Genomic DNA, 24510 nt, shown 5'->3' on the forward strand with positions numbered 1-24510 from the left:
AAGAAGGAGTTAGTTGTGTCAGATGTGTCATATAAGAAGAGTGTAACCAAATGGTGAGATATAAGTAAAATCATTCCACTACTTGATCTGCAGTTGTGATTTCACTCGTATATTTACCGTACCTATTGGCTTGACTTACCAGTTACTGCAATGAAATTTGTGATACTCTGTGGGAGGCTGGTGCCAGGGTTGTCAAAGTAGGTGAGGGTGTACTCCAAACCAGGCTGTGCAGGCAAAACAATAAATATCTATTAAAGATCACCATAAACACAGGAAAAACATAGCAGCATTCACCTTCAACTCATTACCCCAGTCCAGTAATGAAAACTGAGGCAACAAAAATTCCATCCAAGGTTCTTTACACTAAAACTGCCTCAAACAAATTTCATTAAAAAAAAAAAAAAATGCTGCATTAGGATTAAAAATGACCAACACAAAATTCTAAATGGAAAGCTGAAAAGAAAAGATAAGAAAAAGCTTCACATAGTTTCACACTATTTTCTGCACTGTATGATCTCTATCCTGATGTTCAATCTTCTGACTGTACAATACACTTGTAGGTTGAGTAGTGCAAGAACAAATACATCCATCAAAGATGTGGAGTATGGAAATTTATCAGTCAAATGGCAGGAGACAGTCTGCTTATGTTAAAGTAATAAAAGACAAACAAATACGAAAAAGATGGTGAATATACTTTATGTGAGACAGTCTGTGAGTTAAGAGGAAGTACCATATGGATGAGCAAGACTTTGGCTGGATATGGAACTGAGGAAGCAAAGAAACTGACAAAGGACAAAAACAGATGGACAAAATATACATATATTGGTGCAAATGACAAGGGTTGTACCTTTTTAAACTGGTGGGTAAAATAATGAAATCTACCCAATAGGAGTTGAAAATGCAATACTGTATATTTAACCCCTACACCGCGGGCATCTTTACCGATGTTTTGCGTGTGCCGCGGGGTTATTCGGGCTCCGACAGACTCTCAAAAAATATTTGCCAAAAATCAGTTATTAGTCCTTGAATATTAAAATTATATATGCTTATGGCACATACCTTCAGGTTTCTCCTGGAATGTTTGTTGAGCCTTCGTCAGTTACCGTAGGACTTGTGGAGACCTCTGAAGTTGGGTAACGAAGTCTCCACTTTACACTTCCTGACAACCCATAATATGATTACCACAGCCAGATATTAACACTATAAACACTACTCTATGATTTTCAAGTAGTTTGGGATCCATACTCCAAAAAAAAACCCACTGTAAAAACAATGAAAATTATGAGCGCGTCTGACCGCGGCACTTGCGCTAGTTCGCTCTTGGTACTCTGTCATTTATTATTCATAAAACCCCTCACACTTTATATTTCTATTACTATATAACACTTGTATATATCTACAGTCTTTATCCATAAGTTTCCTTCAGTAGTATTAGTTTATTGTCACTGTAGGGATTCAATTTCTTTCAGTAAAATACGTAGCATTCACTTTCTCGTCCTGTATACTATGGTCCTTTCGCAGCAAGAAGTCCGTTCAGGGTGTGGCAGAAGTTGGAATTCCCCCGAGTGCGACGTTGCCAATTTGACCACCAATTATCGGATTATCACTCTGTCTCCCTACCTACCCCCATCACACCTGTTTCTCTCTCTCTCTCTCTCTCTCTCTCTCTCTCTCTATATATATATATATATATATATATATATATATTGTATATATTTATTATTTATTTTCAATTTTTTTTCCACACCACTTATGAGGTAAAAGTCTAGGCACATTTTATTTTTAAGAGGTTTCCCCTGTAGGCCTAATCCTCTCTCTGATCTTTAATCATAATCTTCTTCGTCATCAGAACTTTGTTATATTGACGAGAGAGAGAGAGAGAGAGAGAGAGAGAGAGGGAGAGAGAAACAGGTGGGATGGGGGTAGGTAGGGAGAGAGTGATAATCCGATAATTGGTGGTCAAATTGGCAACTCTACAGCGTGGCAACATGGGAAAAAAGCCCTGCCACGTGTCATAGAATTCATTCAAATCGTTGTTATAATTCTAAAAAGTGATACTCAATGTACTATATAGCTTCCTTTACTATATACAGAATATAAAAAACAATTTCAAATAGCACATAGATGGGAAATAAGAGAGAGAGAGGCATGTACTACGGTTGATTTGGCAGCATCGCTAGAGGTGATTCACCAGGTGGGCCCCACCTTGAATGGACTTCTTGCAGTGAAAGGACCATAGCATTGAGATGAATGTCACTTTCATCTTCACTCTCATAACTCATAGTATTCAGACATGCTAGAGTGAAACTTTCACTTTCATTACTCCTAGGGTATATACTTGTATTCTTATAATACTACTCATTTACATTTCTATTTACGTTCTCTATTTTATTTACGTTATTTACATTTCTATTTTATTTACACTGTGTTATGCACTGTCACTTGAAGTAACTTATAAAACTATTTTCCACTGTTCACGTATATTTACATTCATTACTTTCACTTGCTGTTTACACATTATTTACACATTATTTACAATTCCACTTGCACTGTTTTACTCAATAGAAAGATCGTAGTCACTCTTTTATCAATTGTCAGCCTTTTACCTCTTTCCACACGAGGTTTAGTAGGGGGTAAAGGTCACAGGGCCCTTTGCATGGGGGTGAAAAAAGGCCCTGAAGTCAGCAAGAGGAACAGCCGTACCTCCTCTTCGGAAGATGAGAGAGAACTGATAAGGGAGGGCCGGCCCGGGTAGAGGCCTACTTAGGGGATATTCAGTACTACCAACGTAGCTCTTGAAACAGCTATGTATTTCACTGAAATGATTGGCAGGAAATCTAGACAATACATTATAAATTAGGTAGTTCCAGGTGAATGTAAATATCACTTAGGCTTCTCCCTTCCCTCCTTATATGTATATTTATTACGAAAATAGATTATATGGCATATTTCAAGGGGAAAAAAACAGCGAAAATTAGCGAACGAGTGCACGTGAGGTGTTGTCAGGTGATAATTAGCCAATTCCAGGTGTATGGCACTCTCACTTACCTTATTTCTTTCTTGTATATATTATTTGGTATAAGAATAGGGCATAGGGCTTATTTCAATGGATGAAATCAGTGAAAAATTCCAGGGAAGATTTACTTAGCGTAGCACGGCCGGGCAGGCAAGAGGATAGGGTAATGGAGGGGAGGTAGGGAGGGGAGTCAAGAACGGGGAGAAATGGCTAAATTGTCAACAATGGATGGGAGTACAGATGAGATTAGGAGTGCTGACTAGTGTTGGACATTGGCAGTACTGATAGATGATGCAAGCCCCCACTTGGAAGCCCGGGTGAATTCAAAATAACACAGAATCACAAAAGCGACGCCTCGCGGTATGATCCCTTGCTCCCAAGCGTCACGAAAGTGACGCCCCGCGGTTAAGGGGTTAATAAAGCACATAGACTGGAAGCCTTATGCCAGTGGAACTTTAAATGTCAATTATGGAATAAGTCATGCACAAATTTCTTAGGTCAGCAACAAGTATACATCAGTTTAACCCCTCAGTGGCCGCCGGCGTCGAATGACGTTTAGCCGATTAATGGCTGCCGGCGTCGTTTGAATGCGGCCTATAAAAAACTGCAAAAATTTTTGGGAAATGAACGAACATTCTGAACGTCTTCACACTGACCTACGGTACACTCCCATACACCTCATCAAACAGTTCAGAGCCTGCTGCTGTGATGAGCGGATTTTCGATTTTTTCACTCCTGGCCATGCCTAAACATGCACAACTACACCCATTATCTCGACCCAGGCAGAACATATCATCTTTGTCCTCTCTTGCAAAACACACACTACCACCTATTTACAATTATGAACTAATACAGGCACATACAAAAAAGACATGGTAAGTGAAAAGTACATTTTTGTCTTGGTATCTTTACCTACTTGCTCAGGTTTGCTGTAATGGTTTGGATCATTAGATGCTATGCAACTTGTAGAAAACTGTGAAAACCTTCGGGAAGTGAATGAAAATCTGGGACATGATACTGACCTTGACTTCACCCTTTCACATATCATCTGTCAGTTCACCACCTGCTGTTGTGACGAGTGGATATACGATTTTTTCGCTCGTGGCCATGCCTAAAAACATATAGTTACACCCATTATCTCGACCCAGACAGAAAATACAATCTTTTTCCTCCCTTGCAAAACACACACAACCACCCTGTTTACGAGACAGCAATATATGTTGCGAAAATAAGAAGGTAAAATGAGAAAGATGAACGTAAAATGATAGAGAAAGATGGACATGTTATTAAGGAAAAAAGACGTTATCTCCCGTCTGTAAACATATTTATTTCTGCTTTGTATCTGTATTCATAATAATTAGACTTATTCTTAGGTCTGAAACTGCATTACGATTCTATTTTTAGCCATGCTCGTGGTGTGGGAGCTCAAAGTTACGACTCAACTTCCGTATTGCTAATCAGATCTGACCCTCCACTTTATTCTTCCACAGCAGTCTAGCCTTGGAAGATGTGCAATTTTTTCATTTAGGACTGAAAATTCAACTCTTTCGCTCCCTTTTCCAAACATGAGCACAACAATAACGTTAAAAATAACTCGAAACTACCATAAACATATTTTATATCAAAAAGGTGAAAATGTATTCATAACATTTTTTTTTTTCAGCCATTCCTAACAGATTATGTACTGAAATCATTCGATATCATAATACCTCATATATGCACAAATCAGCACCATTCGCATTGTTTTGGGAGGTAAAAAAAAAAAACAACAACACCTGCCCAGTTACGTTGTGGCAGCACCCCTGGGCGGCGGATATCGGTTGCCGATATTTCTGCAACTTCAGCGCTCCAATGCAAGCCACAAAATCCGTCTAGGAAGCTGGGATTTGCACTGTTAGGTGCATCTGAACTTTCTCTTCAATATGGCAAGAAAAAAAAAAATCAATTTTCGAAACTTCAAAAAATGGCCCCGGCATCAGCCCGGCGTGCACTGAAAATTCCGGGCCTTCGGCCATGGAGGGGTTAAGTTATGTTGAGTACTGAAATAGTATACATGTACATCAACATTTTTTTTTTTTTTCAACAAGATGAAGAGAGGAAGGAAAAACAAATTAACTACAAAAACAATCCATCCAACATGTTACAGGCGTCCTCCATTCATAAACATAAGGGGAGATGGAAATACCAGGTGTGATATCTAACGTCCATGTAGTGTGGTATAAACAGTTAGTGGTAGAGGTTTATGAGAATACGCTGGCCTACTCTCTATTAATGAAAACACTGAAAAGATTCAGCAAAGGGAGACGGTCAGGAATGGTCCTGAGAGCTGGTGAAAAGGGAGCTCCAGCATTCCCTGTCACCAGCTTGCCATCCACCTTGACAGTACCACCCTGCTACAGTCTACTCCCTACATACTTGTGTTATAATGGTGTGCCAAAGTTGTCCAATGAGTAATGTCTGTCTTGGACATACACATGAACACACGCAGGCATGCACGCACGCACACATGCATGTGCGCACGTGCACACACACACACACACACAAAAATGACTTCATGAGTTATTTGTTTCTCTGGCCAGGCACAGTTCCATTGCTACACTCTTTTTAGTTCAACTTGGCCTAAAATTACCACCTCCTCCTCTTGGATGCTGAACCGTAACAGTACATTCGTTTTCGTTTTTAAAGGCTCCAACATGCTTGCATGGGTCGGCCTTGGTCACCTAATGGCGGCTCTCCATGCTGCACGATTCATTGCAGCCTCCCTGTTCAGTCCCTTAACCCTAGGGTCACACTTAATGACTTCGTCCCATGTCTTTCTCGGTCTACCCCTCTTAACCCCACCCCCAATATTAACACTTCTCACCTTCCTCACCCAATTATCATCCCCCATCCTCTCCAGATGTCCAAACCATCCCAATCTACCTCTCCTCATCACACCACCAATACACTCCAGTCCCATCCTACCTCTCAACTCTTTTATCGTGAACCCAATCCCCCCAGACCTTGGACTCAGGGACGCACTACACATCCACCTAATCATTGTCATTTCTGTAAGTCTGAGCCGGTGAATATCCTCCTCCTTCACTGCCCAGGTGTCACAACCATTCAGCATTACACCCCTAACACATGCTGCATACAAAGACCCCTTAGCATGTAAGGAAAGTCCTCTCAATGTCAGGAGAGGCAAGAGCTCCCTGAACTTCTTCCAACATTGGCAAAAAAAATAATATACTGGTGATGAAAAATTGCTATAGAAAGGATGTAGAGCCAGTCTTTTTCAGCCACAGAGCCACATGAAATACCTGCAAGACTAAAATCAGGGACAAGTTATGGTAAAAAGAGTATAGCACCTAGCATCCACCTTAATGCAAAACACAGCACTACTGAGTCTCACTTTGCTGATGTCATCATGTCGTGCCCTGATAACCATGGTGGACCAGTACTCATTAACACGATGTACACCCTTCTCTTCTGCCACCATGTCCGGGGAAACTGCTTCACTCATGATTACCACCTCTCGCTTAGCTTCATTCACTGCAAACCGACGCTTGAAGATATAATCCCGATTGGAAAAGAATGCCTGCAAAACACACAAAAAACAGAACTACCATAATGTTTAAGACCAAAGATCACCATCCAAACCCAATTTACTCACTTTTACATGGAATGAGGAGCCCTACATTAAGGATATTAGATTAAGATAAACAAACAAGCTGTCTTCTTAGGTTATACTAAAATAAATTTCTAACCCTCAGACTCAAGGAGGTTTTCCAGTGGTAAGCAAAATCATCTGGAGTTTGCCAGAGTTAAATAGATAAGTCATTTCTTGAGATTTAAGGATTACAGACTGAAAGATGTAGGCTTGTTCACCAGGTGGATCAGTAAAGGGAAAGGACAGCCGAAGGCAGTTTGGTGGTGAAAACTAAAATCTTCTAAAACTGAAATTTCAGAGAAAGGGGAGATGGTAAGGTTGTTTTCTATCACAAAAATAAAACAATTAACAATGCTGGATAGTCAGCAGTTAGGGGAGAAGTAAAGGGCATGGATAAACAGTATTTAGTCATTCATTTATTATAGAGTTGTAGCCAAAGTATAAAGACTTCAGAAAATTCAAGTTAAAAAACATGGTCAAATTAAACTGTTGCATACAGGTATATAAACATACTTACAACCTCTGCCTATGAAAAAGAAAAACAGGGACTGCTGTCAGTGTTCTGAGCCAGCCTGGTTTTCATTACGAAACGCAAGTAAGGTTTACTGTGAGCAAGGTAGTGTTCATAAGGGAAGTTGGAAAAAAGGTCACAAATAATGTATGAACTGATGGAAAGTTAGTCAGACAATAGACAAAGACATCTTGCTTTGTTGTTACCAGGATGGAGGCCAAAATGTATTCTATCTATCTATCTATCTATCTATTGCCAGACGCCTATATCCCGTAAGGGGTGGCCATTTGACTTTGAGTCACTTGTTTTAAGAGGAGGGGCACTAACCCTCCACCAACCCACTTGCAGACATGTAGGGAACACGTATAGTTTGGTTATATGGTTACCACCCAGCATTGTAAATGGTTTCTTGACTTACAGGAAACCATTAGGCTTGTCACTCAATGTAAAGCCACCTGTAAAGGAAAGAAAAGCAATAAGAAGTGACAGGAAAGATAGGAGAAATAGGAAGACAGGAGGGCAGGCATAGAAAAAGAATGATAAAGGCTAAGGAAGAAGTAGGCAGCACTACATCAAGTGAGTGGATGATGGTCGCCACCACATACCACTAAGAGGATTCGAACCAGCGCTTGTAACTGCGTGAGTGCAGCAGCTTACTAACTGAGTCATCATTTATTCCTTTATGCATCCTCTCAGCATAGGTTTAGCTCTTTCCTGAGACCCAGTAGTCCTCCTCTATGCATACAATCAATCAATCAATCATTTCCTGTGGCACCCTCGGGGATGCATAGGGCCTCGATGAACTCACACCACCACATCCTATCTTGTGCTAACTCCTCAAGATCTCCCCAACACTCATCTCCAGCTTCCCGTCTCATTGTCCTCACCCACGTCTCTTTTGGCCTTCCTCTACCTCTCCTACCAGGTGACACCCACCCTGGTGTACCTCGTACTATTCCCTGTCTCCTATACACATGTCCTAGCCACTTCCATCGTGAGAATCTAACATATTCATCGATCGGCTGCACTCCCGTTATTTCTCTAATTCTACTATTTGGCATCCTTTCCCACCACTTAACTCCTAATATTCTTCTAAGTGCTTTATTTTCAAACACCAAGAATTTATTTTCCATAGTCACTGTGCTGTACCAAGACTCGTGTCCATAAATTAAGATACTCCTAACCATTACCTTATAAAGTTTGATTTTGTATGCACAGAGAAATTGTTATTATTCCAAATATTTTTAAGCATTCCCATTGCCTGATTAGCCTTCTTTAACCTTTCCTCGAATTCAAAGTTCAAAGAACCATCCTTGGCTAAATAAGTACCTAAATATTTAAACCTATCAACTTGCTTTACAACCATACCTCCAATTACACATTCTGCGCATTTTCCATATTCATATTGATTATTTCAGTTTTTCCACAATTAATAACCAAACCCACCTTTGCGACCTTCACTCACCAAACAGTCCAACACTCTCTGCATCTCTTCTGGCCCATCACAAATCAAAACTATATCATCTGCATAATCTAAATCCAAAAGTTTCCTGTTCTCTCCCCAAAGTATACCTGCACCGGTTTCTGTTCCAACACGTTTCATAATGTAATCAATGACCAATATAAATAGTAAAGGCGATAGAACACCACCTTGAATTACTCCGGACTTGACTTCAAACGAATCACTCAGACAACCATCAACCATCACTTTACAAAATGTGTCCTCATGCATGTTCATAATGACCCTCACAAACTCCTCTGGTATTCCATAATGTCTCATGATCTTCCCCATAGACTCCTCGAAACACTATCAAAAGCCTTTTTCAAAATCAACAAAACAAAGACTTAACGGTACTCTCATTTCATTAACTTGCTGCATCAAATGCCTAACTATAAAGATCTGATCATTGCAACCACGTCCCTTTCTAAAACCAGCCTGTTCATCCCTCAGAATACCCTCAACCACCGGCTCCAACCTATTTAACAACACTCTACTGAAAACTTTCAAAGCTATCGGTGACAAAGAGATTCCCCTCCAATTACCACATTCACTCAGGTCTCCTTTCTTCGGAACTTTAACAATTACACCATTCTTCCAAACTGATGGTAGTAACCCCGTCACCCATATCTTATTGAATAGCTTGATCAAGATCATTATTAATCTATCCCCTCCCCTGGTGCCTTATTATTCTTTAACTGTTTTACTGCTTTCTCCACTTCTGCAAGCCTCAACTCTCCTGTTTCTATATTTAAATCTTCCTGAGCAGACGGTATATCCTCTTCTGGTGGTATTGGTCTATTAAGAACTGTCTCAAAATGCTCTTTCCATCTATTTTTAATATCTCCATCTTTGGTCAATAAATTTCCTTCCCTGTCTCTAATTGGTATTTCCTTGCGTTTACCTGCATTACCACTCAGTTCTCTAATCGATTCATATGCTATTCTTTGACTCTGTCCATCATTTTTGTTTATTAGGATTTCAGTCTCTGCAACCTTTTCATCCACACATCTTCTTTTATCTCTCCTAGCTAACCTTCTTACTTCTGAATTCAAACTCCAGTACGCAGCTCTTGCTAATTCAATCTCTCGTTCATCAAGGCATTGCATCTCTCTTTTTTATCATATCCCACGTTTCCTCTGATATCCATTTCTTTCTCCTGAATCTATGTCTCCTTCCAATCGTACATTCAGCAGTCTCATGCAAAACTTTGTTCACATCCTCCCACATCTCATCTACACTTCTCTCCCCTCTTCCAACGTTTCCAACACCAAAAACCTATTTCTGCATTCTAATCTGAATTCCTCCTTTTCTTCTCCTTCTTCTAAGCTTAACAATATCGTATCTACCAACACCAGATTTTTCCTTCTTCTGATTTTTAAGTTTAAACCTTATTTTTGCAATGCTGAGTTGATGGTCACTACCAATATCCGCTCCCCGTTTAACATGAACATCTAGCAGAGAACTTCTATGCCTCCTACTGATAGCGATATGATCAATCTGATTTTTATATTTTCCACAGGGCGACACCCAAGTTGTCTTGTGTATATTGCAATGCTGAAAGAGTGTGCCCCCGATGACTAAGTCATTTGCTAGACAGAAGCTTCCAAACCTCACTCCGTTTTCACTCATCCTACTACCAACTCCCATCTTACCCATACATGCCTCAAATCCCTCATTTGAACAGCCCATTACTGCATTAAAGTCTCCAACGCAGATCAAAACATCATGTCTAGGTACTCTTCCTACTCCTTCTTGCAACTTTTCATAAAATGTGTCTTTCCTTTCATCGAGTGCATCATTAGTAGGTGCATAACACACAAACAGACTGATGTTGCCATGATTTGATTTAAACCGTGCGTATAGCAATCGCCTTCATCTATAGGATCCCACTCACATAAAGCCTTATTTGCTTTACAACCCAGCAACAATCCTACTCCCTGATAATGCATTCCGTCCTGTCGGCCAGATATCAATAAACGTATACCATCCTCCAAATCCAACTTATCGACTCCAGTTAATCTAGTTTCTGTCAGAGCACAAATATCAAGTCCGTAATTTTGAAAAACCTTCACTAACTCATCGATTTTACCGTCATGATTTAGCGTTCTCACATTCCAGTTACCAATTTTAATTGTATTTTTTGCATTGACAAAGGAATTAGATTGTAACTGAGGCAACCGTGAGATTCTTAGCACCCCCTGCCCATTTAAGGGCTGCACGGGACTGGGGGCCATTATTGTTCTTTCAGAGTCCATCAAGGTTTCTTTGGCTAACTTCCTGAACACCTCGCCATTGTGTTGCAGTCACAGTAGGCAGCTAACTTGCCTGATTGCCCACACCCGAAAGACCCAGCTATGCTGTAGCCAGTCACGTGCCGGCATGCTTCCCAGCCATTTCACTCTCAAGGAGTTCCTCTGCCTGAGAAAGCAACCACCCCCCTGCTCCCGAGGGCTTTTGATCTGTGTAGGTAGAGGGCGATCACTCCCTCACTAGCATACACCTTTATTAAATTATGTCATCAATTTGACAATAATACCTACAGTTTGTACTGAATTCATACCGTACTTAGGCTGTCTTATTCAGGACTAGTGTACTGGTATTAGTGGGAATATTTTTATCTTACGGAAGGTAAGAATAATCTGTTTTAAAGAAATCCATTAAAAATGTTCCCTGTTTCAACCTGGGATCAAATTTGCATAATTTCAGACAACAAATGACCTCTCTAACCATTCAGCCAGCACCTCTATGAGTGACTTTTTCATCAGTTCATTTGCATCTTCAGCTTTCATATATCCAGCTACCTTTTTGGCTTTCTAAGTCTCCTCCCATCCTCAGAGTCAATATAGCTATGGCAATTTTTAAACCACCTTACTATATTTCTCAGTATAGTATTTATACTGTACCATCTAAATATTCTCCTTCAACCTGCTGACCAACAAGTTTCCTTGCATTTTTCACAGATCACAGTAATGTAGTTCTTACCCTATCCAACCTGAAAACACACACACACACACACACACACACACACACACACACACACACACACACACACACACACACACACTGTAGATGCACATATGCACATGTGCATCTATGCATGTGCACACACACACACACACAATGGACATACTGCATTCTTGAAGTCCCATTTGCACTTCTCCCATTTTTCATTCTAAACTTATCTGACAAGAGAGTTTGGAGCTATTCATCACCATCATCATCATCATCATCATCATCATCACCTAATCCTGTGTTGTACCATCTGGAAGGTAGGAGCCTGGGGCTGGGCAAGTTGGTCCTGACATTTAAGATGAGAGTGACCAGCCTCACTCATTCCTGAGTGGCATTACGTGAGCAATAAACCCCAACCATCCCTTCAAATATAAAACTGCACGGAACCAATCTAACTGGAGTGCCTTAATTACCCACTAATCCACCAGGCCCCATAATTTGGTTATATGGTTACCACCTCGCATAGTAAATGGTTTCCTGGTGTACAGGAAACCATTTGGCTTGTCACTCAGGGTAGAGTCACTCGCAGACAGAAGGAAGAGAAAAGAATGAAGGAAAAAACGACACAAGAGGAACGAAGGAAACAAGGAAGGAAGAGAGGAAAGGGCAGTCACCCAAGAGCAGCACTAGTTAGTGGATGGTGTGCGCCCCCACCTTGCCACTCTGCAACTATTACATTATGTAAATATGGGGACCAAAGCTCCTTTAAGCAGCACCTTTGCAGCCTCTGTATTTAGTACTCCATTTCATATCAAGGCCCTCACTGTCACATTTAATTTTCCTTGAGCCACCCTGTTCACCTATAGTAGAACTCGCGTAAATTTGCAGCTGTGGTGTGGCCCGCACCTATGTACAATGGTGCCACGTTTCCCCAACTTGCGATGTGAAACGGAAGCTATTTATGTACAAGGCATCACAAATACGATAAATTCAGATGAATAAAACTTACAATTGTGTATTTTGATGGATGAATCAACAGTAATCTTATTATGCATAAAATATTTATACAGTAACACAGAAACATGGCATACATATTGTACAATGTTGCTAATGGAAATTGTAGTCACTTTTAATGGTTTTTAGCATAGTTTTAGGGTGGGTAATAATATCACAGTTATGGATAAACGATTATGAGCCTGAAAAAAGAAGAAATATGCCAATATCCACAGTAAAAGAAATCTATCTATCTATCTATTGCCAGACGCCTCAATCCCGTTTGGGGTGGCCACAAACAAATCGCCTCCAAGTCGCCCTGTCCCCCACCATTTCACTGCCCTGCTCCCAACTCACACCCACCTCTCTCATATACCTCTCCCTCTTTCCCCCTCCACCTCACTCACATACACTCTCTTCGTCAGTCTTTCACCCTCCATCCTCTCCACATGGCCAAACCACCTCAGTGTGTTCCTCATAAAGCTTCCTATCACATCCACATCAACACCACAACGCTCCTTTATATCCTCATTCGTCAGCCTGTCTCTCCATGTGACTCCACAGGCTCCTCTTAAATAACTCATTTCCACGGCTCTCACTCTTGACTTGTGTCCTTCCAACAACGTCCAAGCTTCACTTCCGTACGTTAGAGTTGGTATCATAATACTGTCATGTAGTAACTTTTTCACTTCCATGCTCACTTCCCTGTTTCTTATCACTGCTTTCAAAGAACCAGCAACCTTTCTTCCCTGCTGTACCCTTTCAAGCACTTCACCCTCCAAATCTCAATCCTTACTCATCACACTACCCAAGTACTTAAACATACTCACATTTTCCAATTCCTCACCATCCAACCTCGCTGTACATTCACTGACTTCACCTCTCTCAAAGACCATCACTTTACTCTTCCCTACATTCACCTTTAGATTCCGTTTCTTACACACTCTCTCAAACTCGTCCACCAAGCCTTGCAGCTCCCCTTCGTCTTCACTCAACAACACAGTATCATCTGCAAACAACAGTACAGGGAGTTTCCAAACACTATCCTCTCTCACCAGGGCCACTCCAACATCCACTACCCTACCTTGTACCTCTTTTATTACCCCATCTATGTTCAGATTGAACAACCATGGAGCCATGACACATCCCTGTTTCAACCCAACTTTCAAAGAGAAAAATTCACTTAGTTCACCATCCACACGCACTGCAGCCTTCGCACCATCGTACATACTCTTCACAGCATTCAACAACTTCCCATCTACTCCATATATTCTTAACACTTTCCACAATCCTAGTCTATCCACCCTGTCATATGCTTTCTCCAAATCCATGAAAGCCACATACAACTTCTTTCCCTTCTCTAGAAACTTTTCCACTAAAGATCTGAGAATGAATATCTGATCTACACAACCTCTTCCCTTCCTAAAGCCTCCCTGTTCTTCTCCAACTAATTCCTCTGTTCTTTCTCTAACTCTGTCAATAAGTATCCTACCAAACACTTTTCCTATTATACTAAGAAGACAAATGCCCCTATGATTACCACACACTTCTTTTTCCCCTTTTCCTTTGTACAAGGGAATAATTATACCTGACTTCCAATCCTCCGGGACTCTACCTTCCTCCCAGGCCAATCTGCACATCTTCCACATCCATTCTACTACTATCTCTCCCCCATGCTTCAGCATTTCACCACACACTCCATCAATTCCTGGGGCTTTCCCTGATTTAACTTTCTTCATTGCTTCCACAACTTCTATCCTACTGATTTCTTCCTGTCTTCTCACCTCCCTCCTTCTCCCAGCCATTCCCCAGCCACTTATACTCGCATTACTTCCATCCTCCACGTTCAACAATTCCTTAAAGTGTTCTCTCCATCTGCTCACTTTTTCTCCCTTCTCCACTAGTAATCTACCATTTTTATCTTTCACTCCCCTGCTAACTTCACTTCCACCCTGTCTTACTCTTTTCACCTCTTTCCAGAACATTTTCTTACAGTCCCTCCACTTTACACTCAAATTCCTTCCAAATTCCTCATCCACTCTCTTCTTACTCTCTCTTACTAATCTTTTCACCTCTCTCTTTCTTTCTACATATAACTCTCTCTTCCGCCTCTCAACTTCTTCCACGCCCCTATTACTCATCCATTCATTGTATGCTTTCTTCTTTTGTGCCACAGCCCGTTTCACCTCTTCAGTCCACCACGCTGTTCCTTGCACCCCCCTCCGTCTTCTCTTCCTTCCACACACCACATCACATGCTGCACATATTTCTTCTGTAAATATTCTACACACATCTTCCACGTCCCCCATCTGCTCCAACTCATATTTGCCCAATATATATAATTCTTGTGAGTGGCAACACTGACACACCCAGTCTGGCCTAAGGTAAAGTATGTACCCTCCATAGACCCATGCATAGCTTGTACAGGTGTTGCTAGGTAAAAATGCTCACATTTACTGGTTTTTACCGTAATTTTAAGGGCGAGGAATAATCACATTTATAATCATAAGCTAATATGTAGGACAAAATAGTAGGCATAAGCCAATACCGAAGTAAAAAAAAAAAATATTCACTCGCGAGCGGCAACACTTCCACACCCAGTCGGTGGCCTTGACCTCAAGGGTGGTGTGGAAATGATGTCAGATTTACAATATATATAATATGATGTAAAAGAAAATATCCAAAATGTCTCTTGCAATGAGAGAGAGAGAGAGAGAGAGAAAAGAGAGAGAGAGGCAGGAGAGGGGCAAGGTTAAATGAATTGTCGGCATGACGGGGGGTGGTGGTGGTGGAGGCATTGTCAGGCTGAGAGAGAGATGGAGGAAGGGGAAAGAGAATGAATGAATGAAAATCAATCATGGTACTGCAATAACGGGTCATCTGTCGCCGTATACAAAAAATGATATCACTAAATATAACAAAACCAAATTAACAAATGAAAGCACAATCATAAATAACTTATAAAAGAATCAAAAGTACTCAGGGTGGCTCACATCTCCCGCCAGGAGAGAGAGAGAGATAACGGTATAGAAAACGTGGCAACACTGTACACAGGTGCGGGCCACACCACAGCCGCAAATTTATGCGAGTCCTACTATAGTCATGTTTTTTCCAGATCCATATATGCCATAAACATCTTGCAGTCCTTCTCACATACTTCACAATACTGTATCTGCTTCACTCATACATATCTACAATCATTACTAAACATAAACCAAACAGACTCAACACATCCTTCTTCAAACTGACCAATAACACTACTTGGTACCCCACCCAAAATAGCTGTGCCTCATTCTCAACAAAGTCACTCCCCATGTCTCCCTTGCTTCTTCACTACAAAGAATCAAAGCATTGCACTGTACAAACACCTTAACGCCTAATCTCAAACAACAAGAATCGAATGGCATCAACTCTGAGACACCCACACAATACACACTTCTCACAGGAATAGATATTAGTAAAGCCTTTGGTGCTATCCCCCAACACAAACTTATCACCAAGATATACAATACAAACATGGAGGACACCAAAAAACCCTGGCTTACTTGCAAACTATTTGTCCGGTAGACAAGTACACATTACAATCCAGAGCAAGTCATCATGAACACGAAATTACCATAACAGAGTACCTTACGGCTCTGTTCTCACACCCACCATCTTCGACCTGTACATGCATGATATTCTCACACCCCAATCACTCAAAAGCACTGCCTCATATTCAGATGACATCACCACAACAACCACACACCATACTGCGAACAGCCCGCATACTGTAGCAAGACTATATCAACTGGGTCAAAGACAACAGGCTGACAGTTTCCCCAGCCAAATTCACCACTATACTCATCACCAGCAGTAAACATGACGACAGGAACTACCCCACACTGCACTTAACAATGTATGTGTGCCACACACACCCTCCACTAAGATCCTTGGAATGACATATGACACTGGACTCACCTACTAGGACCATGTACAAGACATCAAGAGGTTAAGCACCCCCAGACTCAATGCACTCAGGGCAACTACAGAGTCAGATTGTGGGCAACAAAAGGAAACGTTCTCCTTACTCTACAAGGAATGCATTTAGATCAGCAATGTCCTATGGCTCAGCTTGGACTCCCATCCTATATAATATCCACTGCAGCATCTCACAAATCACACAAAACAACACCTTATGAATCATCACTGGCAGCACCAAAACCACTCCCATAGCTTACTTACACACTGAAACTAAAGTCCTCCCTGTCATACACTACCTTGATATGAGGGGCACACAGTTCTATGAAGCAGCCTGTGACAAAGAACAACATCTATCATTAAATGAATGAGACACAGCACACCTTGGCACACGACACAATCACCACACACACATTATCAAACCCTCTACAACACCAGTCACCTCCAGACATTCCAACACCACCAAGGAAGAAACACCTACACACTCATTTCACATGCAGGGCAGTACAACACCTAGAACACAACACCATACTCCAATGCCCCTCTCCTGATATCCACCCATCATAAGTGTCCATAAACAGAGTGGACTGGGTTCACCTAGCTAGGCTTGGAGCACAGCATCACTCATCCCTCCTCAGCTAACAGCTTAGATTTGGGATAGATGGAATATGCCCACACAATGCAACACATATGGAGCACTGCAAAGCTCAAGCCACACAGACACAACATTAGTGATGTAGGGAACCTAAGGGATAAACCCTTAAGTACAGCTGCTTAATTGCAGTTGAAGGGCCTGCTCGATCAAACAGACTGTGGCTGAACAACAACAATAACCATAAAAATCTGACTTACACATTCTTTACCACTCTCCAAACCACTCTACTCAACATACAGCAGTCACTGTTACTATTTCCACCATTATTCATCCACAAAAATTTGAGCCAGACATTAAAGGACTTTACTCCACATAGATTTCTGCACTAATTCTGGTCACCCTTACTTTTGTAAAAAGGTGCCATCATAGCACTGTTTCCTTCCAGTGGTAAATCTCTGCTCAAGCAGGATTTCTGGCATATCCTGTATCTCACTGCTCTCTCTACTACATCCATCCATCATCCAACCCTATGTTGCCCCATGAGAAGCATAGGAGCCCGGGGCTAAGCAAGTTGGTCCTGACTTTTAAGATGAGAGTGACCAGCCTCACTCATCCCTGAGTGGCATTATGTGAGCAATAAACCCCAACCATTTCTTCGATTTAAACCTGCACCGGCTCAATCTGACTGAAGAGCCTTAATTACCCACTAAACCACCAGGCACCATAATTTGGTTATATGGTTACCACCCAGTGTAGTAAATGGTTTCCTGGTGTACAGGAAACCATTTACCTTGTCATTCAGTGTAAAGCCAATCATAGGGAGAAGGAAGAGAAAAGAAAGAAGGAAAGAAAGACAGAAGAGGGAATGTAAAGTCAGAAGAAAGAGGAAAGAAAGACAGAAGAGGAAGGAAAGAAATGAGGAGAGGGCAGACACCCAAAGCAGCACTACATCGAGTGAGTGGATGGTGAGTGCCCCCACCTACCACTGTTTCTATACATCTCAAAATCTCTTTCCTCCCTATTCTTCAATTTATAAGTTTTTCATATACTTAATGAACACCTGCTGCCTTCCAATTATTTCTTGCTTTTTTATAGCTTCATTTTCAGTCTCTAACTGATATAATCTCACAGACTCCATTCCTCCTTTGTGCACCACCACTCTCAATCATAAACACAGAAAAATGAAATAAACACACTGTACTGTAAATGACAAAAAAGTTGAGTATTGTATCCACATCAATCTTGGAACTTCAGATCCAAGCCCACACTGCTCACTCACTCAATCAATTATTTCCTGTGGCACACCACAGGAAGCAAAAGGCTTTGATGAACTCTCTCCACCAATATTTGTCTCTTGCCATCTCCTTCAGGTCCCACCAACACTCCTCTCCTGTTTCTCTTTTCATTGTCCTCAACCAAGTTTCCCTCAGCCAACCTCTGTCTCTTCTTCCTCTAGCAGTCCACTCTGGCACATCCTGTATTAAACCATCTTCTTTTCTATATATGTGTCCCAGCCATTTCCAGCAAGACAGTCTCACATATTCATCAACTGGCCACTCTCGTAATATCCTTTACTCTTTCATTTGTAACTCTGTCTTGCCACTTTTCCCCAAGAATCCTTCTCAGTATTTTAATCTCAAATCCTAATACTTTCTGATCTGTTGCAATTGTACTGTACCATGACTCATGCCCATAAATTAAAACTGGTCTACCCATGGACTTGTAAATTTTCAGTTTAGTATGTACTGAAAGCACATTATTATTCTAAACAGATTTCAACATTCCAACAGCTTGCCAAGCCTGTCTAATCTTCTCATTTTCACTGTTTAATGATCCATTAGATGATACAATCATTCCTAGATATTTAAAATTTCCTACATTTTTCACCACATTATTCCCAACTACACAATCGATTTGGTACTCCATGTTCATATTAATAATTTCAGTATTTTCACAATTTATTACCAATCCCACTATTTCTCCTTCCTCCACCAGACAATCAAGCACCCTCTCCATCTTGTAAATACTTTTGCAAATCAGTACAATATTATCAGCATAGTCCAACTCCATCAGCCTCTTATTTTCTTTCCAGTTAATTCCTGCACCTGTTCTCCTTACAACCTCTTTCATAATATAATCTGTGACCTCCTCTTTTCTACTCAGATGGTTCTGTAGCTATCTCTTCTACTGATAAAGCAGATCTCTTCGTTCAAACTTTCTCCTCCAATTCCACCTTAGACGATTCTGGTGCTGTTCCTCCATCACTTCCCCCCCTCTGACTTCCTCATGGCTGATATTAAAATTTCTTCAGCAGATGTATTTTCTGCCATCACAGGCCTCAATACTAACAAGGCATATGGCCCTGATGGAGTCCCTCCTATTGTCCTCAAGAACTGTGTTTCTGTGCTTACACCCTGCCTAGGCAAACTCTTCCGCCTTTCAATTTGTACTTTCCTTCTTGCACAAAGTTTGCTCTCATTCAGCCAATCCCAAAGAAGGGTGTCCATTCCCAACCCTCTAACTACCGTCCAATCGCTTTAACATCCTGTATCTCAAAAGTTTTTGAGTCAATTCTTAATAGAAAAATTTTAAAGCATCTTTCCTATCACAACCTTCTATCTGATCGTCAGTACGGGTTCCGTCAGGGACACTCCACCGGCGATCTTCTCACCTACCTTTCAGACTCCTGGTCATCCTCCTTTCGGGACTTTGGTGAAAGCTCTGCCATTGCACTTGACATCTCAAAGGTTTTCGATCAAGTCTGGCATAAATCTTTACTTTCCAAACTGCCCTCTTACGGTTTCTATCGTTCTATCTGAGCCTTCATCTATAGCGTCCCTTCTGGTCATTCTATAGCTGCTGTTGTAGATGGCCATCACTCTTCTCCTAGCTCTATCAACAGTGGTGTTCCTCGGGGCTCTGTCCTACCACCAACTCTCTTCCTTTTATTCATCAATGACCTTCCAAGCTGTACATCTAACCCCATCCACTCATACGCTGATGACTCCACCCTTCACCTTTCCATTCAGTTCCCGCAACATCCATCTCAGCAGTTATGTCAACAAACAAGAGATGAGGCTATGACACACCTAATGTCTGACTTGGTTTGTATCTCTGACTGGGGTAAAAATAATCTTGTTTTTAATATATCAAAAACTCAATTTTTATACCTATCAATCTGATAAAATCTTCCACAGGTGTACCCACTAATGTTTAATAATATTCAGCTTAATCCTGCATCATCCTTGAATATGCTTGGGGTTTCATTTATTCGGGACTTATCTTGGAATGATCATATTACATCTCTTGTAAAATCTGCTTCCAAGAGATTAGGTGTGCTAAGCTGACTCCGTTCCTTCTTTACCCCTGCACAATTGTTGACTCTATACACGTTTTTTTTTCCGCCCGTGTGGAGTACAACTCTCATGTGTGGGAGGCTCCCCACATACAGCTCTTCTCAATAGGGTGGAGTCAAAGGCTTTTCGTCTCATTAACTCTCCTCCTCTTGCTGGTTCCCTTCAACCTCTGTCTCTTTGCTGCACTGTTGCATCTTTATCTCTTATCTATTGCTACTTCAATGGTCACTGCTCCTCTGAACCATCTGCTTGCATTCCTCCACCTCTATGACAGGCATGCAGCACCCGTCTAGCAGCAAACTCTCATCCCTTTTCTGTCCAACTCTCTAATGCAAGCGTTAACCATTACTCCCAGTCCTTCATTTATGCAACAGGTCAACTCTGGAACTGTCTCCCTCTGTCTGTATTTCCTACTAAGTATGATCTCCAGTCTTTCAAACGCAGTGTGTCCTGGCATCTCGAAATGATTGGATCTTGAATTTGGCTCTCTCTTGTATTATGTTTTTCCCTTGGAAGGAACAGTTATTGTGAGCTCGCGGCCTTTGGTTCCTTCTTCCTAGCATACATATATATATAGATAGATAGATAGAGAGATAGATAGATAGATAAAAAACAGCAAAGGTGAAAGAACTCCTCCTTGAATCACTCCTGACCTAACTTGAAATGGATCACTCAAAGAATCATCCACCATTGCCTTACAAAAAGTACCTTCATGCAGGTTTCTAATAATACTTACAAACTTTTGTGGTATACCATAAAATCTGATTATTTTCAATATAGCTCCATGTGAAACACTATGAAATGCCTTTTCAAAATCCACAAAACACATACTAAGTGGCATTTTCTTCTCATTAGCTTGTTGCATTAGATGCTTACAATAAAAATCTGATCATTACAACCTCAACCCTTTCTAAATCCCGCTTGTTCTTCTCTTAAAATTTTATCAATTACTGGCTCTTTTCTGTTTAACAAGGTTCTGGAAAATACTTTTGCAACTACAGGTGTCAAAGTTATCCCCCTCCAACTTCCACATACACTTAAATCTCCTTTTTTTGGTATTTTTATAATCATTCCATTTTTCCGCTCTTCAGGAACTCCCTCATTATCCCAAGCCACATTAATAAGTTTCAAAAGCACATTCATCAACTCATCATTTTCCACCTTAAGCATTTTAGGAATTATTCCATCCTCCCCTAGGGCCTTAAAGTTCTTTAACTCCTTTATAGATTTTGCTACCTCTTCCAAGGTTATAGCCCCTGCTTGTACCTGCAAATCTCTCTTGGCTGGCAATATGACCTCTTCAGCTGGGATTGGTCTGTTTAGAACAGATTCAAAATGCGCTTTCCACCTTCCTTTTATATCCAAATCTTTAGTCAGCAAGTTACCATTTCTATCTCGTACAGGTATTTCCTTCCTTCTCTTTTCAGTCCCAGTTAACTCCTTTATTGCCTGATACGCTGCTCTTGTGCTCTGACCGTCATTTTTACTTAATTTCTATCTATCTCTGTTGCTTTTTCATCATATAGCCTCCTCTTATCATGTCTAATGAGTCTTTTTACTTCAGAATGTAAACTCTAGTACTTTGCTCTAAGTACTTCAACTACCTGGCCATCAACATGTTGTTCTTCACTTCTTAACTTCGCCTCTTTCCTTTTCTGAACTGCATTCCATGTTTCATCTGACATCCACTTCTTCCTTCTTGCTTTTCCCTTTTCCTTAACAGTAACCTTAGCACTCTCATGCTAAACCTCTTTTACCTCTCTCTACAACTGATTAATATCATTGTCTTTAGATTCCATCAAAGTCTGCAGGACCAGAAACCTGTTCCTACATTCCCGCTGAAACTTTTCCTTCGTGTTCTCATCAATTCTCAGCTCATCAAAATCATGTTGATTACCTCCTGTGCAATTACCATTAACGTTTCTCTTAAGTTTTATTTTAATCTTTGACACAAAAAGCTGATGATCACTACCTATATCTGCCCCCCTTCTTACGCAAACATCTTGCAAATAACTCCTATGCCTTCTGCTAATTATAATGTGGTCAATCTGGTTACAATATTTACCACATGGTGAAATCCAAGTACAGTAGTTTTATGTATTTTTCTATGCTCAAAGATAGTTCCACCAATTGTAAGGTCACTGCTCACTACAAACTAAATAATTAAGGCTTTCCCTTATAGGGGGAAAAGAAAAAAAATCTAAAATACAAAGCTTAATGGAAATACTTAGATCAAAATTACAGTTCACTTGGGAACTGAATGCAGATACAGTTTCTTGACTTGCTTTAATCTGTTTAGTCTGATGACCTACTCATATGCTTCAGCAACCTTCAGATAATTTTATGCAGCTTAGGAGACTCTTTCCTAACTAGCAGGGTTAGATACTGCTTCATTAACCACTTCATCAAAGATCTTTCCTCAGTTGAATAAAATCATGTGGAAACAGCAGAAGTATATTATAAAAAGACAGCACCATATTCAAGAGGTTAAAAATGTATTTGTGTCTACACTGTACTCACAGGAAACTTGACGAGCCAATACACTAGTTCTGAATTTGATTCTGGATGTGATCCAAGAACTCTGAGCTGGAGTGCAGTGTCATCCCATTCCGTCCGATAGTGGCAGTTAAGCTGGACCTCCATGAAGGCACTCAAGCTTACATCATCATAGCTACCATACACTGCAACCAAAGAGAATGTCACCCTACAGTTGGTTTGTTTTCATCTACTGGAACAAGGCTACTCTTACAACTTGAATACTACATCACATAAAATTTGACAAGCCACAGTTATGAGGTGAGCATGAGTCTTCAAAGTTACCACAACCTTTTCCTATCCTTTTGTAGCTTAATTCTAAGACAATGATATGGCTCTACAATTGTTCCACAGCACCTCTTCATGACTACAGTCACATTTTTGTGCTATGCAATTGTTACAATGCAGCTTTCATGATGGAATGATGAGGCTTTAGGGCCAAGTTAAAATAAAAAGAGTATAGTCAAATCAACCCACAAATCAAACTACAATTGACCACTAACTGACTACACAAGGATTAGATACATTTGTAAGGTGAAAACAAACCATTTATCTTAATCCTTTTATCTTGAGTACCTGTATGTTATCATCATCATCATCATCATTGTCAGTATGTTATCATTGTCATTTTTACTTCCCCCCCCCCCCATACCAATGGATGTGGTGAGGAAGTGTCCAGAAACAAGGAAAGTGAAAGCATGATAGAACTGTAAACAGTATGTTCAGTAAAATGGGCCATACACTTATTTACACATTATTCAAGCCCCTGGAATCTTGGCTCTCCCTCATAAATCTCTTTTTTGTAGGGTACAAATATTTACGTAGTGGTAGATAGGGGGCACCCATCATCCACTCACTCAATGTAGGGATGCCTTATGGTCTCTAAATGTAGGGATGCTTTATGGTATTTACACTGAGTGACAACCCAAATGGTTTCCTGTACCCAGGAAACCATTTACTATGCTGGGTGGTAACCATATAACCAGGGTTTTTGGCAGGGTTAAGTGTCTCCCAGATTCCCCTATCCAAAATCACTTAATCATGGCAGACGTTCAGGAGAGCCTCGGAGGGCCCAATACCTATCCAGGGCCCCCCAAATGGGCAGATTCACAGGGCCATGTGGAATGTGAGAGGTGTGAATGAGGAGACCAATAGGGTGGAAGAGGTGAATGCATTCAAGAGTGTGAGATATGTCATGATGGCATTGTGTGAAACAAAGATGAAAGGGCGTGAAGTGGACAAGAGGGAGGGTGTGAAATGTGTAAGATCAGGCATGAATGGGTGACGAAGATGCAAGGAAGAAGTTGCTCTGTTGATGAAAGAGGTGTGGCAGAGTAGAATGAGAGATTATAAATGTGTCAGCTCGAGATGTATGTATGTCAAGTTCAAGTCTGAGATGGTGAAAGTGGAAGTGATTGTAGTGTATGCATCATGTGATG

The 24510-nt window shown here is 40.9% G+C and overlaps 1 protein-coding gene across 1 annotated transcript in view; it reads right to left on the bottom strand.

The window, feature by feature from the left end:
* Window positions 1-24510, bottom strand: part of LOC145402551 (uncharacterized) — a 62924-nt gene that overhangs the window by 10140 nt on the left and 28274 nt on the right. The window contains exons 6-8 of the mRNA XM_080274557.1: window positions 23057-23217; window positions 6411-6596; window positions 140-224 (exon numbers count right to left, since the gene is read on the bottom strand). Of these exons, the coding sequence (XP_080130683.1) occupies window positions 140-224; window positions 6411-6596; window positions 23057-23217 (432 nt within the window). The remainder of the gene's footprint in view (window positions 1-139; window positions 225-6410; window positions 6597-23056; window positions 23218-24510) is intronic.

Source organism: Coenobita brevimanus, chromosome 58, assembly GCF_032717465.1.
Source record: "Coenobita brevimanus isolate Jiangsu-jjx chromosome 58, ASM3271746v2, whole genome shotgun sequence".
In the NCBI taxonomy this organism is placed as follows: domain Eukaryota; kingdom Metazoa; phylum Arthropoda; class Malacostraca; order Decapoda; family Coenobitidae; genus Coenobita; species Coenobita brevimanus.